Source organism: Neolamprologus multifasciatus, chromosome 10 (assembly GCF_963576455.1).
Source record: "Neolamprologus multifasciatus chromosome 10, fNeoMul1.2, whole genome shotgun sequence".
Lineage (NCBI taxonomy): Eukaryota > Metazoa > Chordata > Actinopteri > Cichliformes > Cichlidae > Neolamprologus > Neolamprologus multifasciatus.
In genome coordinates, this window is record NC_140448.1 from 16,308,145 (window position 1) to 16,330,898 (window position 22,754).

The 22,754-nt window shown below is 38.7% G+C and overlaps 1 protein-coding gene across 1 annotated transcript; it reads right to left on the reverse strand.

Moving 5' to 3' along the window:
* Positions 1 to 4,591: 4,591 nt before the first annotated feature.
* On the reverse strand, positions 4,592 to 22,084 carry mis18a (MIS18 kinetochore protein A). The gene is made up of 5 exons (XM_085174485.1): positions 21,735 to 22,084; positions 14,643 to 14,709; positions 13,363 to 13,485; positions 12,561 to 12,663; positions 4,592 to 9,825 (listed from the first exon to the last, which is right to left on the reverse strand). The coding sequence occupies exons 1-5, from the start codon at positions 21,970 to 21,972 to the stop codon at positions 9,745 to 9,747; spliced, it is 612 nt and encodes a 203-aa protein (XP_085030611.1). The 5' UTR covers positions 21,973 to 22,084; the 3' UTR covers positions 4,592 to 9,744.
* Between the last annotated feature and the right edge of the window lie 670 nt (positions 22,085 to 22,754).

Below are 22,754 nucleotides of genomic sequence, written 5' to 3' on the forward strand. Positions count from 1 at the left end.
TCCCACAAAACACCTATGAGAGGTTAAAAAAAAGGCATGACACTCCCATGCAACAGCTGAATGATCCTTGGTTTGGCTACATGCACACACACACACTCACACATACACTACAAGCCCTTCCTTCTCACGAACACATACGTTATAGACACTAATCTACTCAGCTGTGCCTCCCTAAACCTCTCTGGGTGACGCTGCCCTGTCGAGACACAGAAGGGGGATCACCAGAGCTTTGAGACAAACAAGCACATGCACAGGACACCACAAACAGGGCTGTCCGATTAGATCAGCGTGGCTAAGCTGATAAAAGCAGAGGGGCAAGAGGAGCCCTCAAATATGTTAAAGCCAGAGCCTTTTGTTTATTGACGACAGGCCAACGGTTACTCAAAATCCCTGGTTGATCTGGTGACATAAACAAGCTCTGACCAGGAATACTACGCATGAAGGATATTACTGCACACAGACAGATAATATCATGAAATATAGTTCAGTGTTGCTGCGGTAATTGTGTAATTTACCATTAACCGATAAAGTCAAGGACCCAAAAAGGCGCCGCTTTTGACTAAACACGTATTGTTTCCAGAAAGTGAGGTGATAGATTGTGGTGGTGAAGGACATGTTGTAACAGTTTCTACCTCTTATTTCAGCAAAATTGATGAATCACGTTTACGGCAAAATAAACCCTGGCTGTAACCGAATGCACGAAAACTTTTGCCCATTTCCCGAACACAAGCATTTGCTTTTTTCTGGTGTCAATATGAATCTCACACGTTGTTGGCTGAACAAAATACAGTCAAAACCATAAACATTTGAAGGGCAATGCAATTTGCATCACTTAAAATCCACCTTAAAGGACTGAAACCAATTAAGATATAACTGAAGTGTAGACCTGTAGCTGTAGTTCAAGGGGCTTAAATGATATTAACATTTAATATATTTATGAATTAGAGCAATTTTTCTTAACATAGTATCTACATTTCCTGAGGCTCCAAAGAAATTAGACAAATGACTCAGCAGTGGTTTGGTGGCCAGGTGTGGCCTTGTTATGTCATTAAAAATTCTACAAAGTAAAAGCTCTGGAGGGCAATTTTTTTTCCGTTAACTGTTCACAGGAATTTAGGAAGTAAAGGACGCTTTCAGTGGGATGAAGAAAAGAAAACACACCTAGGGCAATTTAACTACATTGGAACTACCTAGAATAGCATGGAATTATTAGCATATATAAAACCTCTTCACAGCATGTAGCAGAGTGTAAAACACTGTCACAGAGGTACATGTAACCTGGTCGAAGTCTACGATCAAGTGATGCTTTAATAAATTTAGCATTACCACCGTTAACAGTAGAAAGATAACATTAGTAGTCGATAGGAGACCTCTAAAAAGACGCACAAACAGATGTTGTAACACTCATTATGGGGGATGGTTATTATGTGACTTTTAATGATTTATTTAAATAGGTTTTTTTTCAGGGTGGAATAATTCACACTCCAATCCACACAGGGTCAAGTGTATAAAGGCTAAAATATATACATACTTACACTTACATCTTTTAATATATAGAGCTGAATGCATTTTAATTTGACAAGAAGAGGCCTGTTAACTTCTTGTTAGTGATTACAATTAACAGCAACTGGTAGTTTCTCAGGTTTAAGCTGGGAAATTAACCTATTTAAATTCTGCCTATAATAAGGGTCAAATATCCAGTCAGAAAACTTCCAAAAGCATTTGTATATATTCAAGCATATATGTCTAAAATCCAAAATAAATTCAAAATTGTAATCATTAAAGGTATGTGCTGTACAATCATTCCACCCTGGAAAAAGAACTGTTCAAAAAAATCATGAAAAAAGCTCAAATTTAGGAGTGACATTCATACCTGCGATTGAATATAAAGGTCTAACCACAACAATCCTTTGGGTTTAATATACAATATACTATGCACCAAGAAGCCCTAATAGCTGCTGTAAAAAAATAATCATTAAGTGGAGTAGAAACAGTTAGTCAACATTAACTCATCCAGGCCAGCTCATTTGCAGCTTTCTCATCTGTTTTTCTGCTTGGAGATCTTACATCTGTTGATTCAAGTTCTGAAAAGTGAGCAACTCACATTACACTAACAGCTCTAACAGTCGCTAAGAAAACAATCCTGCTGAACTGGAAAGATGGATAGAAACCTTTCAGTATTTCAACGCACCACTCTGAATACATTTGCAAGACAAAAGGCATTAAAAACAAATAACATAACTTCTCTCAAATAGATATTGGATACCGTTTATCAAAGTCATTTTTCTCCCCTGACTACTTCTACCATTACTGCACCAGTGACATAAATACCACCATTTCCCACATCCCCAGTGCCTGGGTGCATGCACCACCTCATAGACTGTCAGCTACCACTTGTATCACAGTAATCTGAATTGTGACACCCATTTTAAATGGTAAATGGTAAACGGCCTGTATTTGTATAGTGCTTTACTTAGTCCCTAAGAACCCCAAAGCGCTTTACACTACATTTACACCCATTCACACACAGGTGATGGCAAGCTACATTGTAGCCACAGCTGCCCTGGGGCGCACTGACATAACATACTGTGCAAACGTCTTTAGACAACACTTTCTTCTTTATATTTTGTAAGGAAAATAGCAAAAAGGAGCTGTGACTTATTGAAATGTGTGAACACACATGGAAATGCAGCATGTAAGGTGAAAACAGAGTTTGTAAAATTTTAACAAGCTTAAAATTCAAAATGACGATCTTTATTCTTCAATACTGAAATGCTGCCCTAAACCATGACAGAGCCTCCACACTGTTTCACAGGTAGCTGTAGACACTCACTGTTGTACCTCACTAGTGAACTACATGTTGAGGAAAATTTAGCCCTAAAATCTTACATTTGAATTCATCACTCCATAAGACCTTTTTGAAAGAATGCACACAGCTCAAATAAGTTATGGGAACATTTCAACCCCACATCTGATACCAATGAACGAAATACTGAACTTGCTACCTCTGATCTCTTCATCAAGATAAAACTAGACTCAAACTTTCATACAATGTCTTATCTTTAAAATTGAACTTAAAATTTCTACTGCCTTTATTTGTATTGGCAACTTTTATACTGGTATATGAAGATTCTAAATATCAAATATTTATAGTTTCCCTCCAAATATCATGTCACATTTGACCTCTGACCTCACTTTAACATTTCACATCTGCCTTTCTTTCTTTCTTTCTTTCAAAATCTTATAACGAAATCTTGTCAAGACAAAAAGAATTCTAGATCAATTAAAACCAATAAATAAATATGTTCAAAATTATTATTATAAGTATATTAAAATCAATTGTAAGAGGACAAATAACAAAATCTGCAGTGCAGTAAAAACAACTTTCCACTTGTTTTTACTGCACTGCAAACTTAATGTTTAACAAGAAGGCAGAAAACAAAATAAATGTATTTAAATTACAATACTATTCCCTTAAAAGTAAACCCTGTCCTCTTGGAGTGCTTCTTGTTTTGGTTTTTTGTATTTTACACACCATATCAACTGTTTCTAAGCTGACTGAGATAAGCCAGTGATGTGACCCGATTAGACCTTTCTTTATCTACTGAAGACAAAACTCAGGGCGGGAAGACCCAGAAACAAACAGCAACTGAAGATAACGTATGGCAAGAAACTCAGCATTTGGTGTCCATCATTTTCAGACCGACCAGAGTTGTTTCTCAAATTACTGTTCAGTCTGCGAAAATGGCTGTAATTCCTAAACTGTTATTGCAACATGTCCATTATTGTGGTGAACAGAGGCAAAAAAACAAAACAATACCCAGTATCATCCAAATATTGAAGGACCAGACTGTGAGTCCCTATGTAACTTTGAGGAAAATGATTTTAACCTCTCACATTTTCAAGGTTGAACAATTTATGCAAAGAATAGCAGAGTTTCAATAAAAGCATTCAGTGAGTTAAAGCTTCAGACTGCTTTTTGTAAGAATCTGACTATACTATTAATCTATGTAGTCTCAGGAAGCATTATTGGAAAAACGGATTATTATTAAAATCAATCTGCGTATAAAAGGATCAAGTAGCAATAACAAGCTTGTGATAAGTGGATATTTTTATCACTTTAGAGCATAGGTGTCAAACTTTGGCCCGTGGGCCAAATTTGGCCCGCAGCCTAATTACATTTGGCCCGCAAAGCCATACCAAATTACTATTAGAGCTGGCCTACTGGTATTATACAGCTAATATATATATTGTTTAGTATTAAGCTTTGCTTGTTCCATATTCAGTTTTCCAGCAAAACTTATTTGAGTCCATAAGAAAAGATTCATTCTTATATCTGGAGGAAGATTTTAAATATTAATGTTAGCCCGCGACTTTGTTCCAGTTTTGAATTTTGGCCCACTGTGTATTTGACACCCCTGCTTTAGAGGAATGCTAACATTGCAGCTTGTTACATATCATTACATTTATACAGTGGGGCAAAAAAGTATTTAGTCAGCCACCGATTGTGCAAGTTCCCCCACTTAAAATGATGACAGAGGTCAGTAATTTGCACCAGAGGTACACTTCAACTGTGAGAGACAGAATGTGAAAAAAAAATCCATGAATTCACATGGTAGGATTTGTAAAGAATTTATTCGTAAATCAGGGTGGAAAATAAGTATTTGGTCACCTCAAACAAGGAAAATCCCTGGCTCTCACAGACCTGTAACGTCTTCTGTAAGAAGCTTTTCTGTCCCCCACTCGTTACCTGTATGAATGGCACCTGTTTGACCTCATCATCTGTATAAAAGACACCTGTCCACAGCCTCAACCAGTCAGACTCCAAACTCCGCCATGGCCAAGACCAAAGAGCTTTCGAAGGACACCAGGAAAAGAATTGTAGACCTGCACCAGACTGGGAAGAGTGAATCTACAATAGGCAAGCAGCTTGGTGTGAAAAAATCAACTGTGGGAGCAATCATCAGAAAATGGAAGACATACAAGACCACTGATAATCTCCCTCGATCTGGGGCTCCACGCAAGATCTCATCCCGTGGGGTCAAAATGATCATGAGAACGGTGAGCAAAGATCCCAGAACCACACGGGGGGACCTGGTGAATGACCTGCAGAGAGCTGGGACCAAAGTAACAAAGGTCACCATCAGTAACACACTACAACGGCAGGGAATCAAATCCCGCAGTGCCAGACGTGTTCCGCTGCTGAAGCCAGTGCATGTCCAGGCCTGTCTGAAGTTTGCCAGAGAGCACATGGATGATACAGCAGAGGATTGGGAGAATGTCATGTGGTCAGATGAAACCAAAGTAGAACTTTTTGGTATAAACTCAACTCGTCGTGTTTGGAGGAAGAAGAATACTGAGTTGCATCCAAGAACACCATACCTACTGTGAAGCATGGGGGTGGAAACATCATGCTATGGGGCTGTTTTTCTGCCAAGGGGACAGGACGACTGATCCGTGTTAAGGACAGAATGAATGGGGCCAAGTATCGTGAGATTTTGAGCCAAACCCTCCTTCCATCAGTGAGAACTTTGAAGATGAAACGAGGCTGGGTCTTCCAACATGACAATGATCCAAAACACACCGCCCGGGCAACAAAGGAGTGGCTCCGTAAGAAGCATTTGAAAGTCCTGGAGTGGCCTAGCCAGTCTCCAGACCTCAACCCCATAGAAAATCTGTGGCGGGAGTTGAAAGTCCGTGTTGCTCGGCGACAGCCCCAAAACATCACTGCTCTTGAGAAGATCTGCATGGGGGAATGGGCCAAAATACCAGCTACTGTGTGTGCAAACCTGGTAAAGACCTATAGTAAACGTTTGACCTCTGTTATTGCCAACAAAGGTTATGTTACAAAGTATTGAGTTGTATTTTTGTTATTGACCAAATACTTATTTTCCACCCTGATTTACGAATAAATTCTTTACAAATCCTACCATGTGAATTCATGGATTTTTTTTTTCACATTCTGTCTCTCACAGTTGAAGTGTACCTCTGGTGCAAATTACTGACCTCTGTCATCATTTTAAGTGGGGGAACTTGCACAATCGGTGGCTGACTAAATACTTTTTTGCCCCACTGTAAATATAAAGACATTGTAACACTTCTTCTTGTTGTCTGGTTACACAGCAGATACAGAAATTTAATTTAATAAAACCTTATCCTGCCAGATTTAGAACAGAAGTTGAACAATTGTGACTTTGCTGTCAATATTCAAAATTAATAATTCTCTTTGGAAAAAAGAAAAAAATAATAATTCTGATTAGTCAGATGGCTGGCATCCTTTTAATGTGTGGCCAAACTGACCACTTACTGACCAGCAGGAATTTAGTTTTGTCAGTCTGTTGAGGCTTAGGTCCTGATGACACTAATCCCTTTTTCAGCCCCCTGCTCGTCACATATACAGATAGACACACGCACACACTCTCACCAGGGTGTCACTGGCAAAGGGACGAGGCTTTGTGTCTGAGAAAAACAGACGATTAACCTGCTACACACACCAGGGATGTTTGCACACAGACAACCTGAACATCCAGGTCCAGCCACACAGACCAGTACAGCCTCCCTCAGCAGCGCTCACACCAGCAGAGGAGGAGGAAAAGGAGGAGAGAGTGAGAGGCAGCCAGACTACCTGGCAGCCACGGTTGTACACAAAGACTTAGGGGGAAATAAACAAGCAGATGTTTCTAATGAAGTAGGAGGCTTTGTTTGAGCACTCAGAGGGGATTGGGGTTATTCTGTCAGACGAGTCACCGACTGGTCGGTTATATAGTTCCATCACAGACACAGAGGAAGGTCATCAACCTTGAGAGGGCAGAGACGTTTTATTAGTTCATCTAAACTGGGTGAAGTTGAACAAAGACCTAAGATCATCCTACATTTGGGAACCTACCGGATGAAGACGTTTATTAACCGACCTTCCAACAAATCTGCGGGAAACAAAGACAAAGATGGCACCAGACTGTCTCCATGACTTAAATGTAAAAAAAAAAAAAAAGATTCTGTTCAAGCATACTGTTGGTCAGTCAACCACGCTGGAAAAGTAGGGCCAATCAGCCACGGCAAAAGTCCAGTGGGATTTTTATACGTTTGTTAAGTAGATAATTTATTTTTTAAATAATTATCTGTTTATTACATCATCATTATTATTATTTATTAAACAATATTTTTAAAGCACTCGGTGTTAGGAGGCACAGTGAACATGCACAGTTTTGTGTAAAATGAAGGGTTAAACCAGGAAATGGTCCAAAACCAGCTGTGAGCAACTGGTGGGGTGTGGTGCCTTTGTCGGAGGAAAACCAAATACCATGATAGGAAAAGACAGAAAACGAGGATTAAATAAAGTCATCTATTGCGCAGGTTGAAAAAAATAGTACAGAAATAATGTTTTCAATGTTTTCCTTCACAAAACATCTGACACGCAACCATCTCATTGCCACTCTCACCCTCATCCCTCGAGTATTATCAGAACCAAATTACAAGAAGCATCATTTAATGCTCTCAAAACCAATAAAACAGAAACATTTGCCTTCTCACAAGATAATCCTTTTCTATCCATCGAAAAAAAAACCAAACATATTTTCAAAGTTGGCACAGGTGGCACTCCCTGAGATATTTTTTCCTCTCCAAAAACAAGATCAGAAATTCAATCAAAGAGCAGAGCACAGCCAATCAGCTCGCAGAGTCCGTGGCAATAACAGCATCAGTCTGAGCAGCCATTGGTCCTCTGTTTCACACAGAAAAGGCTTCAATTGGCTGCTGCCGTGCCGAGGCTTCATTGCCTCCATGGCAACATTGCTTCCTTATTGCTTAGGGAAGGTGAAAACAGGGGAGAGAGGGGAGGCGACTTTCACTCAGACGCTACCTCTGCATTATTCATCCTTTGTCCCCGAGTGCTTGTAGAATGAGAGGTACTGACAGACGTGTGTTTCTATGTTGGTCCTGGTTTGGGTGGTAACGATTGGTTCAGACGTAAGAGGTGAACGGGGTGAAATTGGTGCAATAATTGCACTCAGTAGTGTAACACATCCACCAACACCAAGTCTATATATAAAAACGGCCAGATGAGTTCAGAGGCGATCCACTGAGCCGTTCCCTGAGATGCAGACTTTAAACAGAGGTAACAGCCTTTAAGCTTCATTTCATTCTATGGGGGAAAAAACAAAGCAAACTGGGAAATGTATTCCAAAACGAGCCTGCTACCCACCCTGTGTAACAGGGTGCAACAGCGCACATCTGGACTGGTCGTCTGGCTTGCATCATCCATCCGCAGGATGCGAACAGGCAACTCATCCTTAAGCGAGAGCTGGATAAAGACAACACCTCTGCTGCGACCACCGCTACCCGAAACAACAAAAACCATGCGGTTTGTTTGTTGTTGTTTTGACTTCGCCCCCACCCCTCCCCAACTACCAACAACAACAGTCGAGGGTGGGGAGAATTAGAGGGAGGGGGAGGGAGAAAGAGAACCAAGGGTGGAGTTACGAGAGAGAGAGAGAAAAACATCACACAGAGATTAAGGTTGGGGGGCTGGAGGGGTGAGCTCATTCACGACTCTTCCCTTGTGTGTGGTGTGTGGTTGAACACAAGTTGGGGGGGGGGGGGGGGGGGGGGGTCTGTTGACAGGCATGCTGGCCAGCGAGCTGGCTGGCTGTTCCTCTGGCGGTGAACACGATGACGAGATGGCAACAGGCAGTCAGCGTAGCACGTGCTCTCAGTTGCCATCGCAACCTGCCCTTGGATACAGCGTGCTGGTTGGCCGTTTCTCACTGTTGTTGTTGTGTGAGGCTGATGAAACCTCGTGGGTGAGGGAGGGCAAGCGGTACGGCGTGGAGCTGCTTTTTGGTAGAAAGTGTTGCTAGGCACATTAGAGGTCAGCTAACAAACAAACACTTTTTAATGCTCTAACATTTAATCAACCCACTGACCCCGACTTAAGCAACCTTCCCAGTTTTGAAGGTCTTAAACTGGTTGTTTAACTCTTAAATACAAGAAATACGTCTAATTAAAGACAAAGCAGGATAAGCCACTGATCCCCAAACAATTTAAGTGCAAAAGAAACATTTAAAAAGATTATCCTGACAGTTTAAAGTTGTCTCGCTTGGTTTAAACTGCAATGTGAAACTGACAATGCCGGAACATGTTTGAAACTTCAATGCTTTATTACGCAGATGAGAAAAACACGTAATTTTGAGAACAAAACGAACAAACCAACAATGAGTAAACGTACAGAGAAACAGATGGTAATTTCCACCCATTCTGGAAAATTCAGTCATCTTTGGAACAGAATAATGCAAATACTCTTCAGCTCCTGCGACGACTGGACGATTAAAAGCATGTATCCGAGCCTGATTTCAAGGCTCCACACTTGAGGGAGAGAACAAAGAAAAAGTGTGTGTGGCCTTGAGTCGAGTGGCCAGATCAATACAGCATTGTGCTGAGTGAGCAGCCTGTTTGATGAGATCCCGAACAAATAAACATTCTGCTCGTAGCGCGCATTCATTCTGCACTACGACCTGCAGGGAAGACTGTGCCATGAGCCGCGAGAGCTGGCAACGTGATTGATTACAAGTGCAGGGAGGCTTTGTTTCACCACTGGTAATCAGGACAAAGCAGAGTGGAAGCTTTGTGTGTGTGTGTGTGTTTTTAGGTGGTGCGGTCAGGACGACTCATCTAACTCGAGGAATATGTCACAGATAAAAGCGTTAATGTAAAGGTACAGCTGAGGGGTGTGGATATTAAACATCGCTGTCAGGCGTCATCGCATCCCTCCTGAAGGCCAATCTCGATCTCCTCTAGCCTGTGTGCCATGGACATGACCAGCATTTTCATCTAGAAAAGATTAGGGAGGGGGGTTCATGGAAAGAGAGAAAAGGATGGTTTAGAAATTGTGTTGCGTTTTGGGCAGGTAGAGGATAGAGAGAGGAGGGAGGGATTCAGAGCGGGAAAGAAACAAAGGGGGAAACGGGACAGGTGGGAAATGAAGGGAGCAGCGGGAAGCAGCAGTGAGGAAGAAAGTGGGGTGGAGGAGTAAAGATAATTGGTACAGGGAGACAGTGAAGAAGAATGAGGTAACCCAGAGAGGAAGTGGTCAGGGGCAGACGGGTGCGAGGGGCAGTGAGAGAGTGGGAGGGGTGGGGGAGACAGGTCACTGAGGGTAGAAGATTAAAAACCCAAACAAGTGTCTGCAAGTCACAGACAGACAGACGGAGGGACAGGGAGGCAGACAGACAGAATACATTAAGCATGGCATCAGGAGCCACGAGCATCATCAGATAGCTGAGAACAAAGACCATGAGCAAAAGGGTTCAGAGACAGAGCACGAATGCCACCTGTGTTTACCAAAACCGCTGCATGATTTTTGTTTGTTGTTTTACATTTTGCAACGAGAATAAAAACTATCCTCCTATCATACCTTCCTTTCATTTAACAAAATGGGCGCACGCAACAATTTTTTGTTTTGTTTTTTTTAATCTCATAGTCAGTGTACGAGAACTGGTAAAACAGAAACAGACGCCATATTATTCACTCCGTGCTGCAAACACAGGGACCTGTTTTTCTGTTTTTCTAACTGAGTGGAAGACAATGATGTCAAACTCGTTAAGCATGGAGCTTTTGCACACCTGAGTTACATGCCAGCCGTTTTTTCCTACTCTTTCTGTTTCTTTGTTTGTTTGTTGATGTGGAAAGCTATGGGATGCTTGACGCAGAAAACTATTTAGGACTCGATAAAGGCTAGGCTCTATAAGCAGAATCGACGGCAAATGCATCTAGAAAATCTGAGTTACCGTTCTGTCATTTATTTCCCCAAATAATCAGGCAATCCTGATATAAAATGCCAGAAAACAGTAAAAGTTGACCTGTGCTTTAACTTGGTTAGCAATAAATGTCATAAACATAAACCAAAATTCAGTTAACAGACTAAAATGACACTTTTCAAACTCAAAAACATTAACAACTGATGAAAGTTCAGACCTGTTACTATCAAAACATTTTACTGAGCAATAAAACGTTTAACTTTACACCTACATGAGCCTTGGATTTAAAAAAAAACACCCAGCTAGATATCGCTTAAAAATTGAAGAAATTGATCTGATCAAAAAACCTTTATAATCTTGTTACAATGCACCAATAGCTAACAAGACAACCTGGCTATAAAGCAGAAATTAAAACTGTTGTGTAGTTATAGTCTGATTAATCTGTAATCTATATAGACAAGCACTAAAAACTCAAAGCAAGATGGATTTAAGAAGTAAATCCAACCTAAATATTAACCAAAGCCAGTATGAGGTAAATATCTTCACTTCATTATGCACTTTCCTGGGGTATCCCTTTGTCTGCGTCACACACAGTGTAGTAATATTCTCACAGCAGTGACACTGGTTTAATTTAATCAGATGAACTGAGTTTTTTTTTTCACGTATATCTTTTGGTGGATCGCAAAAATGGAAAAGGAAGAGGGAAGGCAATTATACGTGGAAAATACTCAGGTCACGGACAAAAAAATTTAACAAACTTTAGACACACCTACAAGTCTTTCTAGATATTTAAAAACACATATGCTGCTCGTGCTTTGTTTTTCTTGTCCCATAAGCAGCATAACCTGTTCCTAATATATTGCTGCACAGATAACATCTCAAAATGCAATGGTTCACATGGTCTGTGATGAAAACTCACAGGTTGGTGCAAAGTGAAAGCAGAGCACCGCGCACACACACCAAGCTATCGAGACAAAAACACTCCATGACCAAAACATGTTTTTCTCCAGCGAAGATTCCTCAGCATGGTCTGTATCACATCTATTGTCCCCGGTGCAAGAGAGTGTGGAAAGGCTGGCAGGCGCTCCTGCGCGCTATCGCCACCTACTGGCCAATTAGTGGTTTTGTGGGATATTTTAAACAAAGGGTGATTTAGACTTCAACTTTGGGAGTCACTCCACTATTCCCGTGAAAAATCTGACTAGAATTCCTGAGCAGTGATAATGAGAATCATAAGATGACACTAAATTAGGGTAAGGAAATTTAAATTGAGATATTGGATAACTACAAACAGGAGATTTGGATGTCAACACTGAACCCTAAACATATTAACACTGCTATTATTTCAGAGAAAATGGTATAGTGCTTGCAGAAGACGAGACGGATAGATGAGGTAATGTCTGATATTAGTGTCTGCCTGCCCGTTACAGCACAAAGGGTTTCCCAGAAGTAAGCTGATGTCACCGTTAGTACAACCTATGCATTGGGCATCAACGAAAGCGCTGCTTGTTGCTAATCAGAAAGTACTATGACAGAGACAGGTCAATAAAGAAAAACTATTTCTGCTAAAACCTTGCATAGAGTTTAGATCTTCTGACCAGATTTTGATTTTTTTAACATTAATACCTTTTGCAAAGCAACAATACAATTTTAAGGAGATATATTCAGATATATTTTGTTTGGAGATATATTCAGTTTACAGTGAGCTTTAGAGCAGAAAATCTGCTCATTACGTGAAACATTTTGTTTTTCCCAAAGCAAGACATCATCAGGGAAAGCAGACAAAGAGAAGCAGCAGTAGTAATTTACCTCTGTCAGCTGTTGTTCAACAATGCCTCTGTACTCCAGTGTTACTGGCTGCTCTTTGGGGCCCTCTGCTGCCAACATCTGGCCTCCAGAGCCGAGCACGTAGCTGAAAAAGATTTCCATTGTCAATAAAGTTGTAAAAGGAGGATTCACACCACGAACACGTTACGATTAATGGTATTAAATACAATATCATGACCAGAGACAGTACAGCTTATTGCAAAATAACTAAAATATTAATAAAAATTTGATATGTAAAATGTCAAAGCTTTGTTTCTCAGTTGTTAATCTACTTTAACAAACCACCAAAAGATTTTACTCTTTAAATCTTTGTGAAAAGTTGCACGGGAGACTTTACTTCTCCCTTTTCTATTTCATCGTGAGTTTATACTAAAGATCCATGTTTCAAGTGAGGGTACACTGCTAGGTACACTGGGTTAGACGACCTTTTTGCCTTCAAGGTTCAATAAGAGCCACAAGATTTGCCGTAGATTCAAAAAGGTGCTGAAAACACTCCTCAGAGATTTTGGTCCATATTTACATGATGGCATCACACAGTTGCTGCAGAATTGTTGGCACATCAATAATGTTAATTTTCCGTTCCTCCACATCCCAAATTTTCTCTGTTATAGCTTCTCTACAGTGCACTGAGCTCATTGTCAGGTTCAACAAACTAACTTGATTGAGATGATTTGAGCTTTGCAATGTGATACATTAACCCGCTGGAGTCAGCCATCAGAAAAGTAGTAAATTCGTGAACCATGTTTTGTTGTTGTTTAAACTAAAGTCTGTCCCAAAAACGCACCTGTCGATGTCAGCGACACTGAAACAAAAGGTAAACCTCTTGTGGTCCAGGTTCTTAGGGGTGGATGTGTACACCATGCCAAGCACAGAATGGCAGCCCCGACAGATGAGATCCACAACCAAACTGTAGAGAAATTAAAGGAGGAAAAAACACAACATTCAAACAGAGAAACAGATTTACTCCAACAAGGACACACATACATATATAAGTATATATAAAAATGCCAAAAGAATGGCTTACCCTGCTCCTGCCCAGATGGACACTGTGGAATCTACATGTGGTATTAGTGCTCTAACTGTACTAAAACTGCAACGCTTCAGAGGTAGATCTATCTCAGATTCCACTGCAGTTATCTGACAACTATCAACACTTTTCATCGCTGAAAAGGCTGTTCACAGAGTACTGAATATTAATGGGAAGTTTGCATGAAGAGGAAAAGTGTGGTAGGAAAAAGTGAACTAGCAGGAGGGATCATTGCAGACTTGATTGTCAAGAAAGGTTGATTCAAGAACTTGGGAGATCTTCACAGTGCTCTGAGGTTGCTGTCACCACACACAGACATCCTCTGCGAAGGACCGGCAACTGTTGTACTCCAAATATCAAGCCTTTCCTTGGCTAGAGACAACTGAAGCATCTACAGCACATTCTTCCATTTGCTGATCACCTGATGTTATTGCTGTGCTCGATGGGTCAGCTAACTCCCCTGACTTGAATCAGAGAAAGAATCGGTGGGGTACTGTCAACAGGAAGATGACAAACACCCCATAACACAGACCAGCTGAAAGCCACCATCAAAGCAACCTTTGCTTCAAGAACACCTCAGCAGTGCAAGAAGATGATCACCTGCTACCTATGCATCAAGCTTTTCAAGGGCCACAGAACTGAGTGAGGAGCATGAGAGTTCCATCCAGGTGATGTGACTGAAACAAAAAGCATTATCTGTTCAACCTGATTCCACAATCCTCTCAGGAAGTTTTTATGAGTAATTTCAGACTTCTAAAGTCATCTCCCACATGGTTGGATGTGTAGAATTTGACACTAGCATCGATCAAAAAAGGGAAATCCAATTCCTCACTGAAATTAGAGACCATCTTGAGTTTTCAAATGGCTAATGGGCTTGATCAAATAAGAAATCATAAAAGACTCCTATGTGCAAGTTCTGGTGCTTTCATCCACTTTTGAACATTGTAAGTTTTGTGCTACACTAGTATTAAGTAGTAGTAAAACTAGGTGGTAGTAAAAGACTGGAATACATATCTTACTGCTGGGCATCATCTTACCAGAGAGACTTTTTACTTGCTTCGTACAGTCGGTTCTCCTTTCCAATCATGACATTGTCAGTAACCCCTAAGGATGAAAAATAGGTCAGCTGAACACAGCTCAAAAATCTGTAAATTCACATCCTCTAAAACTGCATGTAAACACACCAGCCCATCAGTCTTTTCATACATTTTAACACGTATCTCCTTTTAAAGTAATAAATATGAAAGGTAAAATGCATGTCAGAAGGGCACTTTCATTAGTTGAGGCACAAAGTTACAAATATATTAACACCGACTTTAAGTAGAGGGTGTTTTTACTCATATACTCATTTAATCTATTAACGTTTTTCATTTTTGTGTGGATGCTTTAAGGCATCCACACTATTGAGTTCCTGTTTCTCTTTATTCTTTATTATTATTATTCTTCAAGTTGCTTCCGTACGTTTTTCGCCGTAGAACTACTTCCACAATTTTTATGCTATTTTCACCATTCAAATTTTAAACTATTCTGCTATTTCTGCTAATTTGCGAAATATCTTTTGGTATTTTTTGCTATTATACTTTTTAAAATATTAAGCTTTTTATGCAATTTTTTGTCCCATTGAAATTAATGTAAAACTTCCAAAATTCTGCTAAATTTTGCTTGTTTTTGAAACTTAACTACTTCCTCATACTTTCACGTAGAACAACCATTCAAATTTTAAAATGTTCACAAATCATTGGGCTATTCATGTATATTTCAACTTTTTCATATCTGTTACCGTTTTCATCTTATCCCTCTTTAAGTTTAGAGTTGCAAAATTGTGATTTTTCACAAAATACATGCGTTGTTATGGTTGCTATGCACTTGGCTTTCAGTGTGGTACTGTAAGTTTCGCAGTCTTCTCTTCATGTCCGAACAACTTCTTGCTACTTGCTCAATTTTTACTCAACTTCCACAAATTATACATCAAAACGTAGGTATTTTTGCTGGCTTTCAGAAATTGTCACTATCATTGTTGTGGGATTTATAGAATTTTGGCAAATCTCCTCAGACCAACACAAACTCTGAAAACTCTCCATAGAAAGTCAATAGAGAGTTTGTTCAAAATCACCGCTTGATTTCTGTAATGAGAGTCATATTCGAATCGCCATATCTCCTTAACGAAGCGAAGTCAAGACATGAGGCTTGTGCCAATATATCTTCAGACACTCCTGACGCTCACAATTTAAAAAGTTTTTTCTCACCTATTACCATTTGGCCATGAATTACGTTTGTTTGAGGGTAGGAAATTCGATCTTCGCTCAGATTTCTTCAGATTTCAAACTCTGGAAATGAACCACTTTTTTCTCTTGTCATATCTTTTTGATGGATTTCCATAGAGACCTAAAAATTTCCATGACTGTTCACTAAAGTCCGCTGTCTCTTACGGTGAAAGAATGATATCGATACTCCAAATAGATTTAGAGTTACAAAGCGTTGTTTGAGGGCAAGTCAAGGCAGTTTTCGCTTAGCCTCTACTCAGTTATGGTGCATTAGAAGTCAAATAGCTTTAATAATTCATATTTTTAATGATAAATTGTCAACACTTTAAGATTCCCCCATCTCTTCTGAACAAAACGGTGTAAGAATGACCGTTCTAGCCCCTACGGTTAGGAAATTATGGCCATTTGTTTGAGTTTAGTCCTCACTATGAGAAATAGACTGCAAAAATCCTGTCTCTCTGCTGCATGTGTAAAAACGGCTCCACCTGTTTTGGCGGGAAAAAGTAGACAGCCTCTCTGATTGGTGGATTCAAATTTAGCAGCTCCCAGGCTGCTTGACTGGCCTAAAAACTTGCTTCTCTCTCTTTCTGTGTGTGTTATAGTATTTCTAAATTATAGTATTTCTGCTTTTTATAATATTTCTGCTAAATTATAGTATTTCTGCTTTTTATAATATTTCTGCTTTTTATAGTATTTGAGCTTAATATAGTATTTCTGCTTTTAATAGGATTTGTGCTTAATATAGTATTTCTGCTAAATTATAGTATTTCTGCTTATTATAGTATTTCTGATTTTTTTATAGTATTTCTGCTAAATTATAGTATTTCTGCTAAATTATAGTATTTGTGCTTAATATAGTATTTCTGCTAAAATATAGTATTTCTGCTTAATATAATATTTCTGCTTTTTATAGTATTTGTGCTAAAACATAGTATTTCTACTAAATGTAGTATTTATGCTTAATCATACTATTTCTATATCCTCCTGAGACCCAGGGGAAAAAAAGTACTTTGATTTTGATTTTTTTCAGATAAATCAAGTGTTGGGATGGTAAAAAACACATTACAAAAACAAAATTGTTTTTAACTAATTTTATTTAAATTTTACAACATGTGCACTTCAGTGCACAAGGGGACTTCATTGATCACGAATGTGAAACTAACAAAATTCAAGAGCTATTTAAGAAAATTAAATGCTCCACTGAAATTTTTGTAAGCAGGATATTAAAACTTATTTATATAACAATATCATAAAAATGTAGATCATGGGTCAACTTAGAAGTCACTGACACTTCATTAGCTGTAAGCCATTGGTTCAGGAACAAGTGATTGCACTGGGCTTTCTATTTCACAAAAGTCAATTCATTTATGATATCTGAGGAAGTACTGTAATGTTTTTATTTGGAGACACAAAGGAACATTTGGCACTTCCCACATCTCACATATGTTTTACTGTTGCACCCAACCATTCTACAACTGAAATGCCTTGGACTGTTAACCATTTCAGGCAAGTGGAGTGAACCATATTTTGTTACACTCTCATCTGGTTGGGGCTTCCTTTTCTTGATTTTTGGAGAGAACTCTTCATTACTGGTATTATTCAGGTCTTGTTCACATGTTTGTCCCTGGTTTCTCAGCCAAGAGGAGCTTGAACTCCAGATACTGTGAGTTCTTTTGGCACATTGAGATCATTGACAACTTTCAGCAAAGACGTGATCTTGTAGAAACAATCAGGTGTCATGGATTCAGCTATAATTGCGACTCTTGTTTTTTTTTACTTTACTGGAAAACATTTCTGCATTTTACCCATATTTTATTTTTAACTCAAAATCAAAAATTCCAGATTCTCCTACATGTTGGTTTTGGACCAGATAGGACGACAGATTTCAGGTGGCTCTGTGTTTTTCTCTATTACATCTGCCACTGCATCTCGATAATCTTTGTGTGGCTCCTCCTGGGTTCTCACCCTCTCCTATCTGGCTCACATGACTCTCATCTTCTGAAAAATCTACGTTTGAATCTCCCTCAATTATTCTGTTAAGAATTCTCTCTGCCTTTGTCAAAGAGTTGTCTACTAGGAAAAAGTGAAATAAATATAAGTACAAAGTCCCGACGTGCACTAGAGTACACATTAATAAATTAGTCATTTCCTCTGTGAAACTAAATAAGCTTAATTCTTAAAAAACCCTCAAATTATTTACTAGATGCTTATTTTTGAAAATTAATCAAAATCTGATTTTAAAATTTTTTTTAAATGTAAATATCATGCTTACCTTTCTTTCTCCCATAAAATGTGCTTGTGGGCATGCCAGCCATTTTGAAAAGGTGGGAAAAAGACAATTGGCAAGGCCACACCCCCACACATGTGATATCATTTTAAAGGTACTGTTGTCCTCTCTAAGAAACATCAGGACTTAGAAGAGTGGCAAGTAGAGTATGAGAGGTACAAGCAAAAACTAAATGTGTACTACAGTGCACAAAAATGAATTACTGGGTCTCAGGAGGATATATTACTGCCAGGTCCCCAGGCAGCCAATCCTCTGTGAGGACTGAGACATTCAAATTCACAAATCAGAGCCTGCATGGCTTCCCAGCCAGCCAATCATATCTGAGGGCTCAGGCATTCAAATTTGCATATTGGGGCCTGCAAAAATCCTGTCTCTCTGCTGCATGTGTAAAAACGGCTGCACCTGTTTTGGCGGGGAAAAGTACACAGCCTCTCTGATTGGTGGATTCAAATTTAGCAGCTCCCAGGCTGCTTGACTGACCTAAAAGCTTGCTTCTCTCTCTTTCTGTGTTGTGTTATAGTATTTCTAAATTATAGTATTTCTGCTTTTTATAGTATTTCTGCTAAATTATAGTATTTCTGCTAAATTATAGTATTTCTGCTTTTTATAGGATTTCTGCTTTTTATATGATTTGTGCTTAATATAGTATTTCTGCTTTTTACAGTATTTGTGCTTAATATAGTATTTCTGCTAAATTATAGTGTTTCTGCTTTTTATAGGATTTGTGCTTAATATAGTATTTGTGCTTAATATAGTATTTCTGCTTAATTATAGTATTTCTGCTTTTTATAGTATTTCTGCTAAATTATAGTATTTCTGCTAAATTATAGTATTTCTGCTTAATATAGTATTTCTGCTAAATTATAGTATTTCTGCTTTTTATAGTATTTGTGCTAAAACATAGTATTTCTACTAAATGTAGTATTTATGCTTAATTATACTATTTCTATATATTACTGCCAGGTCCCCAGGCAGCCAATCCTCTCTGAGGACAGACATTCAAATTTACAAATCAGAGCCTTCACGGCTTCCCAGCCAGCCAATCGTATCTGAGGGCTCAGGCATTCAAATTTGCATATTGGGGCCTTCACGGCTTGTAAGCCAGCCAATCATATCTGAGGGCTCAGGCATTCAAATTTGCATATTGGGGCCTTCACGGCTTGTAAGCCAGCCAATCATATCTGAGGGCTCAGGCATTCAAATTTGCATATTGGGGCCTGCAAAAATCCTGTCTCTCTGCTGCATGTGTAAAAACGGCTGCACCTGTTTTGGCGGGGAAAAGTACACAGCCTCTCTGATTGGTGGATTCAAATTTAGCAGCTCCCAAGCTGCTTGACTGACCTAAAAACTTGCTTCTCTCTCTTTCTGTGTTGTGTTATAGTATTTCTAAATGATAGTATTTCTGCTTTTTATAGTATTTCTGCTAAATTATAGTATTTCTGCTAAATTTTAGTATTTCTGCCTTTTATAGGATTTGTGCTTAATATAGTATTTCTGCAAAATATAGTATTTCTGCTTTTTATATGATTTGTGCTCAATTCTAGCATTTCTGCTTTTTATAGTATTTCTGCTTTTTATAATATTTGAGCTTTCTGCCTTTTATAGGATTTGTGCTTAATATAGTATTTCTGCAAAATATAGTATTTCTGATTAATTATAGTTTTTCTACCAAATCATAGTACAGTATTTCTGCTTTTTATAGTATTTATGCTTAATATAGTATTTCTGCTTTTTATAGTATTTGTGCTTAATATAGTATTTCTGCTAAATTATAGTGTTTCTGCTTTTTATAGGATTTGTCCTTAATATAGTATTTGTGCTTAATATAGTATTTCTGCTTAATTATAGTATTTCTGCTTTTTATAGTATTTCTGCTAAATTATAGTATTTCTGCTTAATATAGTATTTCTGCTAAATTATAGTATTTCTGCTTTTTATAGTATTTGTGCTAAAACATAGTATTTCTACTAAATGTAGTATTTATGCTTAATTATACTATTTCTATATATTACTGCCAGGTCCCCAGGCAGCCAATCCTCTCTGAGGACAGACATTCAAATTTACAAATCAGAGCCTTCACGGCTTCCCAGCCAGCCAATCATATCTGAGGGCTCAGGCATTCAAATTTGCATATTGGGGCCTTCACGGCTTGTAAGCCAGCCAATCATATCTGAGGTCTGCCGTTTCTTCTCTCGTCATATCTCAGCGACGGATGTACAAAGAGCAATGAAAATCGCAGTCAAAGTACACCAAAGTCCGCTGATTCACCCAGTACAAGAATTATGTTTCTAGTCCACCTAGTTTTTGAGTTACACGGCGTTTTGTAACTCCAAAAAACGGCGTTTTTCGCCTCTCACCGCGAGCTAATTCTGACTGCTCATCACCCTGTTTTCCAGTCGCCTGCTCTCTTTCCCAGTGGCGCAGTTGGTAATGACACGGGTCTGCAACCAAAAGGTCGTGGGTTCGATTCAACCTTGGTCAACATTTTTTTTGCCCTACAAATTAATACACTATCACAGACAAGTAATTCATATTCATCATTTATTATAATTCAGCAAACTTTTATGATTTTAGCAGCTTTTTTGCCAAATCATGGTTTTTGTGCCAAATCATAACAGTTGTTTTATGTTATAGTATTACTACTAAGTGGAGGAATTTCTGTCATGTTACAGTATATGTGCTGATTACAGTATTTCTATATTATATTTCTCTTTCTAAATATAGCATTTCTGCTATATAATTGTATTTCTGCTATGTTATAATATTTGTGTTAAACCAGAGTATTTGTGCTAAAACATAGTATTTCTGCCAAATGATAGTATTTCTGTCAAATTATAGTATTTGTGCTAAAACATAGTATTCATTTAAAACTACAATATTCATAGTTCATCACAGTGTCTCTGGTAAAACACAGTATTTCTGCTATGTTGTACTATTTTTCTAAGTCATAGTGTTTCTGTAATGTTTAAGTATTTTTGGCTAAATATATTCTTTCTGTTATCTTATACTATTTCTCCTAATTTCTTGTATTTTTGAGAAGTTATCATGTTTCTGGTAAGTTACAATATTTCTGCCAAGTTCTGCTATGCTATTGTATTTCTGCCAAGTATTATGTTTCCTCTAAGATATTGCAGTTCTGCTAAGTTATTACTTTTTAGCAAAGTTCCTTTGCTTCTGCAAAGTTTTTACAATTTCTGCAACTTTTCAGCTTTTTCAGCTACTTTTTGCAGACAGCTTCAGCTTTAAAGCATCCACACTGCATTTTCGCAGGAAATGCAAATTTTTCTAGTTTACATTTGAAGTTTACATAAGAAAATAATATTTACATTTATGTTCAATTCTTTATGATTGTTTTGCCCTTTTGTAAATTTCAGAAGCAGTTTAAATAGTTAACTTTGTACAATGGGTACAATGCACAAACAATCAAACATTGATAACATATAGTTAATATTGCTGGTGCTGGGGTGGGTGGTAGGCGTTGAGCCTACAAGGGGGCCCCAAATCAAATTCTGCTTCTTAAGGCCCCATAACAACTTGGGCCGGCTCTGGGCTAAAAGGGCAAACAATCCCAAACTTACGCTTCAGTCTGATTTGGTTTAGACCATCTTCACTTCCATCCCAGGACAATGAATCGCCGACAGGCAGCTTGCATTTTGCGCAGATGAAGACCACAGGTCCGTCATCGCCGTTCTCCTCCTCCTCGGTGGGGCGGAAAAGCTTTTCCCCGACCGTGGTGGAGTCTATGCTGGACGCGTCAAACGTGGAGTTATTTACACTTTTAGTATAAGATTTTTCCAACTGTTTCCTCGTTGCCATTTCTACTCGCTTTTTCAAACAAGCTATTTTGAACTTCGGCGGGTTGTTGACGGTGAAGTAAGCATCCGAGAGGTATCCGACGATACGAAACGTTAACCTGCACGCACTTCCGCTTTCGTCCTTCCGCTCGGATGCATTTTTTTAAATAATTTTAAATTTGAATATTTGTTAGCTTGTTGTTGTTTGTTGGTGTCCGTTAACGTATTTATTTATTAGTTTGTGGCACTCAGCCCGGTGAGAACAAAGTGTATATCAGTGGCGATTCTGTTGGGTCTCTGGGCAAATAAATAAATAAATAAAAAATAAAAACAAATCACAGGGGCCCCCTCTAACCAACATGCATCATTCACTGTGTTATAATTAATCTGACACCAACAATAAAAACAGCAGGTCAGGTAAAACGTTACTAAAAGTTGTGAAACTCCAAAGAGTAATTAAATTCTGTTTTATTTATACAGCACCAAATCACAAAACCCGTTGTCTCAACGCACACAGAGATGAGTAGAGATGGTGAAGGTGAATGAGAATAAATACCTAGGGTCAGTCATCCAAAGCAACAAACAATACACATGAGATGTGAAGAACACAGTGCAAGCATGGTGGATATGACTGTAAAGACAGAAGGATAGAAGCGAGCATGAAACAGAAGCTTTGGAAGATTCTAGTGAGATGTGCCATGATATTTGGTTTGGAGGCAGTGGCACTCCCAAAAAGATTTAAGACATTCCCTCTACATTTTTATTTAGGTAGGTTCATGTTGTTTTGTTATTTTGTTGAAATTG